General features: G+C 41.3%; 1 protein-coding gene across 1 annotated transcript in view; it reads right to left on the reverse strand.

Annotated features, from left to right (window-relative positions):
• LOC139751789 (uncharacterized) overlaps positions 1–17481 on the reverse strand; it is a 174510-nt gene that overhangs the window by 57587 nt on the left and 99442 nt on the right. The window contains exon 2 of the mRNA XM_071667327.1: positions 13386–13420. Coding sequence (XP_071523428.1) covers positions 13386–13391 — 6 coding nt within the window. The 5' untranslated portion in view covers positions 13392–13420. The remainder of the gene's footprint in view (positions 1–13385; positions 13421–17481) is intronic.

The raw sequence follows: 17481 nt of genomic DNA on the forward strand, positions 1-17481 counted from the left end.
CACCTCCGATACATATATCCTCTTGGTCAATCTTTCCTCACTCATTCTCTCCATGTGACCAAACCATTTCAAAACACCCTCTTCTGCTCTCTCAACCACGCTCTTTTTATTTCCACACATCTCTCTTACCCTTACGTTACTTACTCGATCAAACCACCTCACACCACACATTGTCCTCAAACATCTCATTTCCAGCACATCCATCCTCCTGCGCACAACTCTATCCATAGTCCACGCCTCGCAACCATACAACATTGTTGGAACCACTATTCCTTCAAACATACCCATTTTTGTTTTCCGAGATAATGTTCTCGACTTCCACACATTCTTCAAGGCTCCCAGGATTTTCGCCCCCTCCCCCACCCTATGATCCACTTCCACTTCCATGGTTCCATCCGCTACCAGATCCACTCCCAGATATCTAAAACACTTCACTTCCTCCAGTTTTTCTCCATTCAAACTCACCTCCCAATTAAATTGACCCTCAACCCTACTGTACCTAATAACCTTGCTCTTATTCACATTTACTCTTAACTTTCTTCTTTCACACACTTTACCAAACTCAGTCACCAGCTTCTGCAGTTTCTCACATGAATCAGCCACCAGCGCTGTATCATCAGCGAACAACAACTGACTCACTTCCCAAGCTCTCTCATCCCCAACAGACTTCATACTTGCCCCTCTTTCCAAAACTCTTGCATTCACCTCCCTAACAACCCCATCCATAAACAAATTAAACAACCATGGAGACATCACACACCCCTGCCGCAAACCTACATTCACTGAGAACCAATCACTTTCCTCTCTTCCTACACGTACACATGCCTTACATCCTCGATAAAAACTTTTCACTGCTTCTAACAACTTGCCTCCCACACCATATATTCTTAATACCTTCCACAGAGCATCTCTATCAACTCTAGAAAGAGACAGGAGGTCAAGAGAAAGGTGCAAGAGGTGAAAAAAAGGGCAAATGAGAGTTGGGGTGAGAGAGTATCATTAAATTTTAGGGAGAATAAAAAGATGTTCTGGAAGGAGGTAAATAAAGTGCGTAAGACAAGGGAGCAAATGGGAACTTCAGTGAAGGGCGCAAATGGGGAGGTGATAACAAGTAGTGGTGATGTGAGAAGGAGATGGAGTGAGTATTTTGAAGGTTTGTTGAATGTGTTTGATGATAGAGTGGCAGATATAGGATGTTTTGGTCGAGGTGGTGTGCAAAGTGCGAGGGTTAGGGAAAATGAGTTGGTAAACAGAGAAGAGGTAGTAAAAGCTTTGCGGAAGATGAAAGCCGGCAAGGCAGCAGGTTTGGATGGTATTGCAGTGGAATTTATTAAAAAAGGGGGTGACTATATTGTTGACTGGTTGGTAAGGTTATTTAATGTATGTATGACTCATGGTGAGGTGCCTGAGGATTGGCGGAATGCGTGCATAGTGCCATTGTACAAAGGCAAAGGGGATAAGAGTGAGTGCTTAAATTACAGAGGTATAAGTTTGTTGAGTATTCCTGGGAAATTATATGGGAGGGTATTGATTGAGAGGGTGAAGGCATGTACAGAGCATCTGATTGGGGAAGAGCAGTGTGGTTTCAGAAGTGGTAGAGGATATGTGGATCAGGTGTTTGCTTTGAAGAATGTATGTGAGAAATACTTAGAAAAGCAAATGGATTTGTATGTATATATATATATTTATTTATTTATTTATTTATTTTATTTATTTTACTTTGTTGCTGTCTCCCACGTTAGCAAGGCAGCGCAAGGAAACAGACGAAAGAATGGCCCAACCCACCCACATACACATGTATATACATACAAGTCCACACACACAAATATACATATGTATACATCTCAACGTATACATATATATACACACACAGACATATACATATATACACATGTACATAATTCATACTGTCTGCTTTATTCATTCCTATCGCCACCTCGCCATACATGAAATAACAACCCCCTCACCCCTAACGGTGCGAGGTAGCGCTACGATAAGACAACAAAGGCCCCATTCGTTCACACTCAGTCTCTAGCTGTCATATAATAATGCACCGAAACCACAGCTCCCTTTTCACATCCAGGCCCCACACAACTTTCCGTGGTTTACCCCAGACGCTTCACATGCCCTGGTTCAATCCATTGACAGCACGTCGACCCCGGTATACCACATCGTTCCAATTCACTCTATTCCTTGCACGCCTTTCACCCTCCTGCATGTTCAGGCCCCAATCACTCAAAATCTTTTTCACACCATCTTTTCACCTCCAATTTGGTCTCCCACTTCTCCTCGTTCCCTCCACCTCTGACACATATATCCTCTTGGTCAATCTTTCCCCACTCATTCTCTCCATGTGACCAAATCATTTCAAAACACCCTCTTCTGCTCTCTCAACCACACTCTTTTCATTACCACACATACCCATTTTTGCTTTCCAAGATAACGTTCTCAAGTTCCACACATTTTTCAACGCTCCCAGTACTTTCGCCCCCTCCCCCACCCTATGATTTACTTCCGCTTCCATGGTTCGATCCGCTGCCAGATCCACTCCCAGATATCTAGAACACTTCACTTCCTCCAGTTTTTCTCCATTCAAACTTACCTCCCAATTCACTTGTCCCTCAACCCTACTTGTCCTAATAACCTTGTTCTTATTCACATTCACTCTCAGCTTTCTTCTTTCACACACTTTACCAAACTCAGTCACCAGCATCTGTAATTTCTCACCCGAATCAGCCACCAGCGCTGAATCATCAGCGAACAACAACTGACTCACTTCCCAAGCTCTATCATCCACAACAGACTGCATACTCGCCCCTCTTTCAAAAACTCTTGCATTTACCTCCCTTACAATTCCATCCATAAACAAATTAAACAACCATAGAGACATCACACACCCCTGCCCCAAACCAACATTCATTGAGAATCTATCACTTTTGTCTCTTCCTACACATACACATGAATTGCATCCTCGATAAAAACTTTTCACTGCTTCTAACAACTTGCCTCCCACACCATATATTCTTAATACCTTCCACAGAGCATCTCTATCAACTCTATCATATGCCTTCTCCAGATCCATAAATGCTACATACAAATCCATTTGCTTTTCTAAGTATTTCTCACATACATTCTTCAAAGCAAATACCTGATCCACACATCCTCTACCACTTCTGAAACCACACTGCTCTTCCCCAATCTGATGCTCTGTACATGCCTTCACCCTCTCAGTCAATACGTATGTAAGTAGGAGAGATGGCCAGAGAGCGTTATTGGATTACGTGTTAACTGATAGGCACGCGAAAGAGAGACTTTTCGATGTTAATGTGCTGAGAGGTGCAACTGGAGGAATGTCTGATTATTATGTTGTGGAGGCGAAGGTGAAGATTTGTAGGGGTTTTCAGAAAAGAAGAGAGAATGTTGGGGTGAAGAGAGTGGTGAGAGTAAGTGAGCTTGGGAAGGAGACTTGTGTGAGGAAGCACCAGGAGAGACTGAGTACAGAATGGAAAAAGGTGAGAACAAAGAGGTAAAGGGAGTGGGGGGAAGAATGGAATGAATTTAGGGAAGCAGTGATGGCTTGCGCAAAAGATGCTTCTGGTGTGAGAAGCGTGGGAGGTGGGTTGATTAGAAAGGGTAGTGAGTGGTGGGATGAAGAAGTAAGATTATTAGTGAAAGAGAAGAGAGAGGCATTTGGATGATTTTTGCAGGGAAAACTGCAAATGAGTGGGAGATGTATAACAGAAAGAGGCAGGAAGTCAAGAGAAAGGTGCAAGAGGTGAAAAAGAGGGCAAATGAGAGTTGGGGTGAGAGAGTATCATTAGATTTTTGGGAGAATAAAATGGTGTTTTGGAAGGAGGTAAATAAAGTGCGTAAGACAAGGGAGCAAATGGGAACTTCAGTGAAGGGGCTAATGGGGAGGTGAGAACAAGTAGTGGTGATGTGAGAAAGAGATGGAGTGAGTATTTTGAAGGTTTGTTGAATGTGTTTGATGATAGAGTGGCAGATATAGGGTGTTTCGGTCGAGGTTTTGTGCAAAGTGAGAGGGTTAGGGAAAATGATTTCGTGAACAGGGAAGATGTAGTAGAAGCTTTGCGGAAGATGAAAGCCAGCAAGGCAGCAGGTTTGGATGGTATTGCAGTGGAATTTATCAAAAAAGGGGGTGACTGTATTGTTGACTGGTTGGTAAGGTTATTCAGTGTATGTATGATTCATGGTGAGGTGCCTGAGGATTGGCGGAATGCTTGCATAGTGCCATTGTACAAAGGCAAAGGGGATAAGAGTGAGTGCTCAAATTACAAGAGGTATAAGTTTGTTGAGTATTCCTGGGAAATTATATGGGAGGGTATTGATTGAGAGGGTGAAAGCATGGACAGAGCATCAGATTAGGGAAGAGCAGTGTGGTTTAAGAAGTGGTAGAGGATGTGTGGATCAGGTGTTTGCTTTGAAGAATGTATGTGAGAAATACTTAGAAAAGCAAATGGATTTGTATGTAGCATTTATGGATCTGGAGAAGGCATATGATAGAGTTGATAGAGATGCTCTGTGGAAGGTTTTAAGAATATTTGGTGTGGGAGGCAAGTTATTAGAAGTAGTGAAAAGAATTTTATCGAGGATATAAGGCATGTGTACGTGTGGGAAGAGTGGAAAATGATTGGTTCTCAGTGAATGTAGGTTCGCGGCAGGGGTGTGTGATGGCTCCATGGTTGTTTAATTTGTTTATGGATGGGGTTGTTAGGGAGGTGAATGCAAGAGTTTTGGAAAGAGGGGCAAGTATGCAGTCTGTTGTGGATGAGAGAGCTTGGGAAGTGAGTCAGTTGTTGTTCGCTGATGATACAGCGCTGGTGGCTGATTCATGTAACAAACTGCAGAAGCTGGTGACTGAGTTTGGTAAAGTGTGTGAAAGAAGAAAGTTAAGAGTAAATCTGAATAAGAGCAAGGTTATTAGGTACAGTAGGGTTGAGGGTCAAGTCAGTTGAGAGGTAAGTTTGAATGGAGAAAAACTGGAGGAAGTAAAGTGTTTAAGATATCTGGGAGTGGATCTGGCAGCGGATGGAACCATGGAAGCGAAAGTGAATCATAGGGTGGGGGAGGGGGCAAAAATTCTGGGAGCCTTGAAGAATGTTTGGAAGTCGAGAACATTATCTCGGAGAGCAAAAAATGGGTATGTTTGAAGGAATAGTAGTTCCAACAATGTTGTATGGTTGCGAGGCGTGGGCAATGGATAGAGTTGTGCGCAGGAGGGTGGATGTGCTGGAAATGAGATGTTTGAGGACAATATGTGGTGTGAGGTGGTTTGATTGAGTAAGTAATGTAAGGGTAAGAGAGATGTGTGGAAATAAAAAGAGTGTGGTTGAGAGAGCAGAAGAGGTTGTTTTGAAATGGTTTAGTCGCATGGAGAGAATGAGTGAGGAAAGATTGACCAAGAGGATATATGTGTCAGAGGTGGAGGGAACGAGAAGTGGGAGACCAAATTGGAGGTGGAAAGATGGAGTGAAAAAGATTTTGAGTGATCGGGGCCTGAACATGCAGGAGGGTGAAAGGTGTGAGAGGAATAGCGTGAATTGGAACGATTTGGTCTACCGGGGTCGACGTGCTGTCAATGGATTGAACCAGGGCATATGAAGCGTCTGGGGTAAACCATGGAAAGTTGTGTGGGGCCTGGATGTGGAAAGGGAGCTGTGGTTTCGGTGCATTATTACATGACAGCTAGAGACTGAGTGTGAACGAATGGGGCCTTTGGTGTCTTTTCCTAGCGCTACCTAGCACACATGAGTGGGGAGGGGGTTGTTATTCCATGTGTGGCGAGGTGGCGATGGGAACAAATAAAGGCAGACAGTATGAATTATGTACATGTGTATATATGTATATGTCTGTGTGTGTATATATATATGTGTACATTGAGATGTATAGGTATGTATATTTGCGTGTGTGGACGTATATGTATATACATGTGTATGTGGGCGGGTTGGGCCATTCCTTCGTCTGTTTCCTTGCGCTACCTCGCTAACGCAGGAGACAGAGACAAAGTAAAATAGATATAAATATAAATATATATATTATATATATATATATATATATATATATATATATATATATATATATATATATATATATATATATATATATATATATATATATATATATATATATATAACAAGTAGTGGTGATGTGAGAAGGAGATGGAGTGAGTATTTTGAAGGTTTGTTGAATGTGTTTGATGATAGAGTGGCAGATATAGGGTGTTTTGGTCGAGGTGGTGTGCAAAGTGAGAGGGTCAGGGAAAATGATTTGGTAAACAGAGAAGAGGTAGTAAAAGCTTTGCGGAAGATGAAAGCCGGTAAGGCAGCAGGTTTGGATGGTATTGCAGTGGAATTTATTAAAAAAGGGGGTGTCTGTATTATTGACTGGTTGGTAAGATTATTTAATGTATGTATGACTCATGGTGAGGTGCCTGAGGATTGGCGGAATGCGTGCATAGTGCCATTGTACAAAGGCTTAGGGGATAAGAGTGAGTGCTCAAATTACAGAGGTATAAGTTTGTTGAGTATTCCTGGTAAATTATATGGGAGGGTATTGATTGAGAGGGTGAAGGCATGTACAGAGCATCAGATTGGGGAAGAGCAGTGTGGTTTCAGAAGTGGTAGAGGATGTGTGGATCAGGTGTTTGCTTTGAAGAATGTATGTGAGAAATACTTAGAAAAGCAAATGGATTTGTATGTAGCATTTATGGATCTGGAGAAGGCATATGATAGAGTTGATAGAGATGCTCTGTGGAAGGTATTAAGAATATATGGTGTGGGAGGCAAGTTGTTAGAAGCAGTGAAAAGTTTTTATCGAGGATGTAAGGCATGTGTACGTGTAGGAAGAGAGGAAAGTGATTGGTTCTCAATGAATGTAGGTTTGCGGCAGGGGTGTGTGATGTCTCCATGGTTGTTTAATTTGTTTATGGATGGGGTTGTTAGGGAGGTGAATGCAAGAGTTTTGGAAAGAGGGGCAAGTATGAAGTCTGTTGGGGATGAGAGAGCTTGGGAAGTGAGTCATTTGTTGTTCGCTGATGATACAGCGCTGGTGGCTGATTCATGTGAGAAACTGCAGAAGCTGGTGACTGAGTTTGGTAAAGTGTGTGAAAGAAGTTAGTTAAGAGTAAATGTGAATAAGAGCAAGGTTATTAGGCACAGTAGGGATGAGGGTCAAGTCAATTGGGAGGTAAGTTTGAAAGGAGAAAAACTGGAGGAAGTAAAGTGTTTTAGATATCTGGGAGTGGATCTGGCAGCGGATGGAACCATGGAAGCGGAAGTGGATCATAGGGTGGGGGAGGGGGCGAAAATCCTGGGAGCCTTGAAGAATGTGTGGAAGTCGAGAACATTATCCCGGAAAGCAAAAATGGGTATGTTTGAAGGAATAGTGGTTCCAACAATGTTGTATGGTTGCGAGGCGTGGGCTATGGATAGAGTTGTGCGCAGGAGGATGGATGTGCTGGAAATGAGATGTTTGAGGACAATGTGTGGTGTGACGTGGTTGATCGAGTAAGTAATGTAAGGGTAAGAGAGATGTGTGGAAATAAAAAGAGCGTGGTTGAGAGAGCAGAAGAGGGTGTTTTGAAATGGTTTGGGCACATGGAGAGAATGAGTGAGGAAAGATTAACCAAGAGGATATATGTGTTGGAGGTGGAGGGAACGAGGAGAAGTGGGAGACCAAATTGGAGGTGGAAAGATGGAGTGAAAAAGATTTTGTGTGATCGGGGCCTGAACATGCAGGAGGGTGAAAGGAGGGCAAGGAATAGAGTGAATTGGATCGATGTGGTATACCGGGGTTGACATGCTGTCAGTGGATTGAATCAGGGCATGTGAAGCGTCTGGGGTAAACCATGGAAAGCTATGTAGTTATGTATATTTGCGTGTGTGAACGTATGTATACACATGTGTATGGGGGTGGGTTGGGCCATTTCTTTCGTCTGTTTCCTTGCGCTACCTCGCAAACGCGGGAGACAGCGACAAAGCAAAAAAAAAAAAAAAAAAAAATATATATATATATATATATATATATATATATATATATATATATATATATATATATATATATATATTTTTTTTTTTTTTTTTCAAACTATTCGCCTTTTCCCGCGTTAGCGAGGTAGCGTTAAGAACAGAGAACTGGGCCACTGAGGGAATATCCTCACCTGGCCCCCCTCTCTGTTCCTTCTTTTGGAAAATTAAAAAAAATTGAGAGGGGAGGATTTCCAGCCCCCCGCTCCCTCCCCTTTTAGTCGCCTTCTACGACACGCAGGGAATACGTGGGAAGTATTCTTTCTCCCCTATCCCCAGGGATATATATATATATATATATATATATATATATATATATATATATATATATATATATATATATATATATATATTATTTTATTATTTTGCTTTGTCGCTGTCTCCCGCGTTTGCGAGGTAGCGCAAGGAAACAGACGAAAGAAATGGCCCAACCCACCCCCATACACATGTATATACATACACGTCCACACACGCAAATATACATACCTATACATCTCAATGTACACATATATATACACAAACAGACACATACATATATACATATGCACACAATTCACACTGTCTGCCTTTATTCATTCTCATCGCCACCTCGCCACACATGGAATACCATCCCCCTCCCCCTCATGTGTGTGAGGTAGCGCTAGGAAAAGACAACAAAGGCCCCATTTGTTCACACTCAGTCTCTTGCTGTCATGCAATAATGCCCGAAACCACAGCTCCCTTTCCACATCCAGGCCCCACAGAACTTTCCATGGTTTACCCCAGACGCTTCACATGCCCTGATTCAATCCACTGACAGCACGTCAACCCCGGTATACCACATCGATCCAATTCACTCTATTTCTTGCCCGCCTTTCACCCTCCTGGATGTTCGACGGGGTCGACGTGCTGTCAATGGATTGAACCAGGGCATGTGAAGCGTCTGGGGTAAACCATGGAAAGTTCTGTGGGGCCTGGATGTGGAAAGGGAGCTGTGGTTTCGGTGCATTATTACATGACAGGTAGAGACTTGAGTGTGAACAAATGGGGCCTTTGTTGTCTTTTCTTAGCACTACCTCGCACACATGAGGGGGAAGGGGGTTGTTATTCCATGTGTGGCGAGGTGGCGATGGAAATAAATACAGGCAGACAGTATGAATTATGTACATGTGTATATATGTATATGTATGTGTGTGTATATGTATGTATACATTGAGATGTATAGGTATGTATATTTGCGTGTGTGGACGTGTATGTATACACATGTGTATGTGGGTGGGTTGGGCCATTCTTTCGTCTGTTTCCCTGCGCTACCTCACTAACGCGGGAGACAGCGACAAAGCAAAATAAATACATAAATAATATATATATATATATATATATATATATATATATATATATATATATATATATATATATATATATATCTGGGGATAGGGGAGAAAGAATACTTTCCACGCATTCCCCACTTGTCGTAGAAGGCGACTTAAGGGGACGGGAGGTGAGGGTTAGAAGCCCACCCCTCCTTGTATTTTAACTTTTTAAACGGAGAAACAGAAGGAATCACGCAGGGAGTGCTTATCCTCTTCGAAGGCTCAGATTGGGGTGTCAAAATGTGTGTGGATGTAACCAAGATGTGAAAAAAGGAGAGATAGGTAGTATGTTTTAGGAAAGGAACCTGGATGTTTTGGCTCTGAGTGAAACGAAGCTCAAGTGTAAAGGGGAAGAGTGGTTTGGGAATGTCTTGGGAGTAAAGTCAGGGGTTGTTGAGAGGACAAGAGCAAGGCAAGGAGTAGCACTGCTGAAACAGGAGTGGTGGACGTATGTGATAGATTGTAAGAAAGTAAGCTCTAGATTGATATGGGTAAAACTGAAAGTTGATGGAGTGAGATGGGTGATTATTGGTGCATATGCACCTGAGCATGAGAAGAAAGATCATGAGAGGCAAGTGTCAAATTACAGAGGTATAAGTTTGTTGAGTATTCCTGGTAAATTATATGGGAGGGTATTGATTGAGAGGGTGAAGGCATGTACAGAGCATCAGATTGGAGAAAAGCAGTGTGGTTTCAGAAGTGGTAGAGGATGTGTGGATCAGGTGTTTGCTTTGAAGAATGTATGTGAAAATACTTAGAAAAGCAAATGGATTTGTATGCAGCATTTATGGATCTGGAGAAGGCATATGATAGAGTTGATAGAGATGCTCTGTGGAAGGTATTAAGAATATATGGTGTGGGAGGCAAGTTGTTAGAAGCAGTGAAAAGTTTTTATCGAGGATGTAAGGCATGTGTACGTGTAGGAAGAGAGGAAAGTGATTGGTTCTCAGTGAATGTAGGTTTGCGGCAGGGGTGTGTGATGTTTCCATGGTTGTTTAATTTGTTTATGGATGGGGTTGTTAGGGAGGTGAATGCAAGAGTTTTGGAAAGAGGGGCAAGTATGAAGTCTGTTGTGGATGAGAGAGCTTGGGAAGTGAGTCAGTTGTTGTTCGCTGATGATACAGCGCTGGTGGCTGATTCATGTGAGAAACTGCAGAAGCTGGTGACTGAGTTTGGTAAAGTGTGTGAAAGAAGAAAGTTAAGAGTAAATGTGAATAAGAGCAAGGTTATTAGGTACAGTAGGGTTGAGGGGCAAGTCAATTGGGAGGTAGGTTTGAATGGAGAAAAACTGGAGGAAGTAAAGTGTTTTAGATATCTGGGAGTGGATCTGGCAGCGGATGGAACCATGGAAGCGGAAGTGAATCATAGGGTGGGGGAGGGGGCGAAAATCCTGGGAGCCTTGAAGAATGTGTGGAAGTCGAGAACATTATCTCGGAAAGCAAAAATGGGTATGTTTGAAGGAATAGTGGTTCCAACAATGTTGTATGGCTGCGAGGCGTGGGCTATTGATAGAGTTGTGCGCAGGAGGGTGGATGTGCTGGAAATGAGATGTTTGAGGACAATGTGTGGTGTGAGGTGGTTTGATCGAGTAAGTAATGTAAGGGTAAGAGAGATGTGTGGAAATAAAAAGAGCGTGGTTGAGAGAGCAGAAGAGGGTGTTTTGAAATGGTTTGGGCACATGGAGAGAATGAGTGAGGAAAGATTGACCAAGAGTATATATGTGTCGGAGGTGGAGGGAACGAGGAGAAGTGGGAGACCAAATTGGAGGTGGAAAGATGGAGTGAAAAAGATTTTGTGTGATCGGGGCCTGAACATGCAGGAGGGTGAAAGGCGGGCAAGGAATAGAGTGAATTGGATCGATGTGGTATACCGGGGTTGACGTGCTGTCAGTGGATTGAATCAGGGCATGTGAAGCGTCTGGGGTAAACCATGGAAAGTTCTGTGGGGCCTGGATGTGGAAACGGAGCTTTGGTTTCGGGCATTATTGCATGACAGCTAGAGACTGAGTGTGAACGAATGGGGCCTTTGTTGTCTTTTCCTAGCGCTACCTCGCACACATGAGGGGGGAGGGGGATGGTATTCCATGTGTGGCGAGGTGGCGATGGGAATGAATAAAGGCAGACAGTGTGAATTGTGTGCATGGGTATATATGTATGTGTCTGTGTGTGTATATATATGTGTACATTGAGATGTATAGGTATGTATATTTGCGTGTGTGGACGTGTATGTATATACATGTGTATGGGGGTGGGTTGGGCCATTTCTTTCGTCTTTTTCCTTGCGCTACTTCGCAAACGCGGGAGACAGCGACAAAGCAAAATAAAAAAAAAATGAAAATATATATATTTCTTTTCTTTCAAACTATTCGCCATTTCCCGCGTTAGCGAGGTAGCGTTAAGAACAGAGAACTGGGCCTTTGAGGGAATATCCTCACCTGACCCCCTTCTCTGTTCCTTCTTTTGGAAAATTAAAAAAAAAAAAATAATGAGAGGGGAGGATTTCCAGCCCCCCGCTCCTTCCCCTTTTAGTCGCCTTTTACGACACGCAGGGAATACGTGGGAAGTATTCTTTCTACCCTATCCCCAGGGATATATATATATATATATATATATATATATATATATATATATATATATATATATATATATATATATATATATAGAGGTATAAGTTTGTCTAGTATTCCTGGGAAATTATAGGGTAGGGTACTGAATGAGAGGGTGAAGGCATGTACAGAGCATCAGATTGGGGAAGAGCAGCGTGGTTTCAGAAGTGTTAGAGGATGTGTTGATTAGGTGTTTGCTTTGAAGAATGTACGTGAGAAATACTTAAAAAAGCTAATGGATTTGTATGTAGCATTTATGGAATCTGGAGAAGGCATGTGACAGGGTTGATAGAGATGCTTTGTGGAAGGTAGTAAGAGTATATGGTAAGGGAGGTGAGAGGGACTCGTGAGTTGACATCGTCCCTAAATTGTCGCGGGAGTTCCACATTAGAAGAAAAGCTAATGACATAAACTGTCTGGTGACAGATATTGGTGTAAATTTCAAGCGCTTGGGTAAGAAATATTTAGCGAGCTGTTCACATCCTCCATGAGGTTAAAACTTCAATGTTTCTCAAGTTTGGTCACAGCAAATAAGGAGCGCTCACTAGAGGATGAAGATATTACTGGATTTATTAGAGCTGAGTTTCAGGGAAAAGCTAAAGGCTTCAGATTTGCCCACCGTGGAAGAGAAAAGAGTGAGGGGTGACATGATCACAATATTTATCATTTTATACTGGTATGATGACGTCAACATTGAACAATTGGAAAGATGGAGGACAGTAACAGGAATTTAACCAAGAAACTTGTAAAACAAACAATATTCAAGTGAGAGTTTGTATGAGAGTAGCGCATTAATGGAATAAACGGAATTTATGAATACAGACAACATAAAGAAATTTATGAATACACACAACATAAAGAAAATTATGAATACAGACAACATAAAGAAATTTATGAATACAGACAACATAAAGAAATTTATGAATACAGACAACATAAAGAAATTTATGAATACAGACAACATAAAGAAATTTGAGAAGTTCTTTGATAGCGAACCTTCATGAGATGGGAGTCCCATGCTTACACAACTCCCTCTCAGTCCTGTGCAAATAAATGAATACACAACGTTTACATAAACACGCTGTTTACAAGGTAACCATGACACAATTTTTACCTAGACCCCATTACATACACATTTTACCTCGTACCTGTTACACGCACAAACTGTTTATATGGTCACCAGTACGCATACACACACACTATTTACCTGGTCCCCATGACACACACTGTTTACCTGGTCCCTATTACACACACTGTTTACCTGGTCCCCATGACACACTCACACACACACACAGAAACTATTTATCTAGACCCCATTACACACTGTTTACCTGGACCTTATCACACACACACACACACACACACACACACACACTGCCTTACCTTCATGTTTGCTTGATTGCTGTTTTCCTTCGAGTCTGAAAAAAGAAAAGAAAATGGGAATCATTCCTCACAGAAAGATGATATAGGATTATTATTCGTCTGCAAATACCAGGATAAGATACAATGATTACAGTCTTTGTTCATACAACGTCAGGACATTGTGACTTTATATAAACCTTCCAGATCATCTTTGTCAATATTTACTGCCACATTCACCTGGGATTTTCGACCATTCTCTTGTATTTGGTTCCCTATATGTATATACGGTACCACTGATGAATACTACCACACCATTTGCAGTCGTGATATGAAAGACTTTATTTTGATACATTGAAAATTGAGCGGAGGGATATATATATATATATATATATATATATATATATATATATATATATATATATATATATATATATATATATATATATATAATCTGCATAGTTAAATTCATGTTCAAGGAAAATGGTTGAATTCGTGATAATTTTTTTTAATATTTTTTGGTAAAAAAAAAGTATTTTTCGTCGCATTAATAAGATATACCTAACCATCTTGACAGACAGATCTCACACTGAATCTCAGTTTAGTTCCTTGATAACTGTAAGGGTTGATCCTACGTGAGATATATATCCTCAGTGGGACGAACAGTAGACACCGCCTGTTTAAACACCTAATAGAAAAAGTCCAGAGAAGAACAACAAAGACGATGGCTCATATAAGAGAGCCGAGTTCCAGGAAGTGGTTAGGGGCTGTCTGTTCACACGTAATGAAAGAGATTCCGACTACATAAATTTCTAAACCTGTTTGACAACGTCGATATGGATTACTTATTATGTAAAATAGAAGGCTAGAACGACCATACGTCACAAGTAAGGAATGAAAGATAGAGACATGGAACTGATGTGGCGAGTGATGATTGGACTTCTGATGTCGACAATATAAGAACGTTGCCAAGTGGTGACATCTTGGATCCCACAAGTTTTGAACTCTCTCATCATACAGTACAAATGTGTAAGTACATGTGTACGTACAGATGAACAGGTGCAAAGCAATATACCATCTGCTCTCCCTACAGGTGTGGGAAGGGTTCTGGAAACCCCAGGGGCATCTGTGTTGACACCAGTGCGTCAGCTTGGCTGACCCATCTGCCAGTCAGCTGATGTAGTCAGGTTATCAGGAGTTAAGGTAGTCCATGTCGTCATGTAGAAATAGTGTTATCTGGTTTCCATATTGGATAACTCCAGCCAGGTCAACTTGCAAGGTAGTTTATTGTGAGCAGCTCCAGATGGCTGACTGATTCCTCCAGTCTGCATGTGTGTCTGGTAGCAAGACTCTGGACACTCGCAACTGCGTCAGTTTGGTTAGGTTGTTAGGTTTGGTTTAGGTTTGGTTTGGTTAGGTTAGGTTAGGTTTGAGTTTGGTTAGGTTAGGTTTGGTTAGCTTAGGTTAGGTTTGGTTAGGTTAGGTTAGGTTAGGTTAGGTTTGGTTTGGTTTGGTTAGGTTTGGTTTGGTTTGGTTTGGTTTGGTTAGGTTTGGTTAGGTTAGGTTAGGTTAGGTTAGGTTAGGTTTGGTTTGGTTTGGTTTGGTTAGGTTTGGTTAGGTTAGGTTAGGTTAGGTTTGGTTTGGTTTGGTTTAGTTAGGTTAGGTTAGGTTTGGTTAGGTTAGGTTAGGTTTGGTTAGGTTAGGTTAGGTTGGGTTAGGTTTGGTTAGGTTAGGTTTGGTTAGGTTAGGTTAGGTATGGTTAGGTTAGGTTAGGTTAGGTTTGGTTTGGTTAGGTTAGGTTAGGTTTGGTTAGGTTAGGTTAGGTTAGGTTAGGTTTGGTTAGGTTAGGTTAGGTTAGGTTAGGTTAGGTTTGGTTAGGTTAGGTTGTGTGTTGTGATGTGTGCAGGAGAGTGAGGTGGGCTTAAGATATTTATGTTTACATTTGTTCGTTTGTTTACACCTGTGTGATCATGAGAAGGCTTGCTGACGTCTCAACATGATTGAGGCCTTGGTCGGCTGGCCGGCTTTATGGGGAGTGGGAGGGAAGGACAGCAGATGGGAGGGAGTAGCATAGAGATGGAGGTTGACTGGAGGGTTTAGAGAGTAGGAAATGGGAGGGAACAGTGAAGGGTTGTTTGGAGAAGGGGAGGGGGTATAGACGGCGGGTCTACGTGGAGGGAAGGTTATAGGTTATATATTGAGATGGATGAAGTTATTTAAAAAGGTGGAGATGTGCCGGTGTAGAGAAGGAGGAGGGAAGTTATAGGGATGGAGAGATGTATATAGAGGGATGGGTAGGACATAGGAAGATATAAGTTGGTGCAGGGAGGGATGGTGGAGTGTAGTGTTGAAGAAGGTATCAGGAGGGAAGACTGCATTGATGTGAGGATGGAGGGAAGGGTTAAATAGAAGGATGGAGAGGCATGAGATGAGATAGAGTAACGTAGAGGGAGAGAGAGACAGAGGCAAGGAAGTAGTGAGGGATGGGATTGTTGATCGATGTGAGACGCACACGGTCGCTTACAGAGAGAGAGGGAGAGGCAAGTTGGGGGAAGGTGGGGGGTTAGAAGGCCCCATTAAGGGAGGGATGGAGGCGGCCCCCCTGCCCGCCTGACGGCGCTCATCAAGGACCAGTAAAGTGTGGGTGTGTCAACCTTGTTGCCAGTACCACGCTGGCTCCTGCACATTGTTACCCAGTGAAAGTTCCGGCGCCTCACTACTTCACTGGGCATAACCCTCCCCACATTACCCCGGCCGCACCTCTGCTCCAGTCGTAGAATTACTGATATATTTATATATGTATCATATATTAGTATATGTATCATATTTGTATGTGTATCATATATTAGTATATGTATCATATATTTGTATGTGTATCATATATTAGTATATGTATCATATATTTGTATGTGTATCATATATTAGTATATGTATCATATATTTGTATGTGTATCATATATTTGTATGTGTATCATAAATTAGTATATGTATCATATATTCATATATGTATCATATATCTATATATGTATCATATATTAGTATATGTATCATATATTTGTACGTGTATCATATATTTGTATGTGTATCATATATTTATATATGTATCATATATTTGTATGTGTATCATATATTTATATATGTATCATATATTTATATATGTATCATATATCTATATATGTATCATATATTTGTATATGTATCATATATTCATATATGTATCATATATTTGTATGTGTATCATATATTTACATATGTATCACATATTTGTATGTGTATCATATATTTGTATATGTATCACAGATTTCTATGTGTATCATATATTTGTATGTGTATCATATATTCATATATGTATCATATATTTGTATGTGTATCATATGTTTACATATGTATCATATATTTGTATGTGTATCATATATTCATATATGTATCATATATTTGTATGTGTATCATATATTTATATATGCATCATATATTTGTATGTGTATCATATATTTATATATGTATCATATATTTATGTGTATCATATATTTATATGTTTATCATGTTAGAAGCAGTGAAAAGTTTTTATCGAGGATGTAAGGCATGTGTACGTGTAGGAAGAGGAAAGTGATTGGTTCTCAGTGAATGTAGGTTTGCGGCAGGGGTGTGTGATGTCTCCATGGTTGTTTAATTTGTTTATGGATGGGGTTGTTAGGGAGGTAAATGCAAGAGTCCTGGAAAGAGGGGCAAGTATGAAGTCTGTTGGGGATGAGAGAGCTTGGGAAGTGAGTCAGTTGTTGTTCGCTGATGATACAGCGCTGGTGGCTGATTCATGTGAGAAACTGCAGAAGCTGGTGACTGAGTTTGGTAAAGTGTGTGGAAGAAGAAAGTTAAGAGTAAATGTGAATAAGAGCAAGGTTATTAGGTACAGTAGGGTTGAGGGTCAAGTCAATTGGGAGGTGAGTTTGAATGGAGAAAAACTGGAGGAAGTGAAGTGTTTTAGATATCTGGGAGTGGATCTGTCAGCGGATGGAACCATGGAAGCGGAAGTGGATCATAGGGTGGGGGAGGGGGCGAAAATTTTGGGAGCCTTGAAAAATGTGTGGAAGTCGAGAACATTATCTCGGAAAGCAAAAATGGG

This window comes from Panulirus ornatus, chromosome 12, assembly GCF_036320965.1.
Source record: "Panulirus ornatus isolate Po-2019 chromosome 12, ASM3632096v1, whole genome shotgun sequence".
Lineage (NCBI taxonomy): Eukaryota > Metazoa > Arthropoda > Malacostraca > Decapoda > Palinuridae > Panulirus > Panulirus ornatus.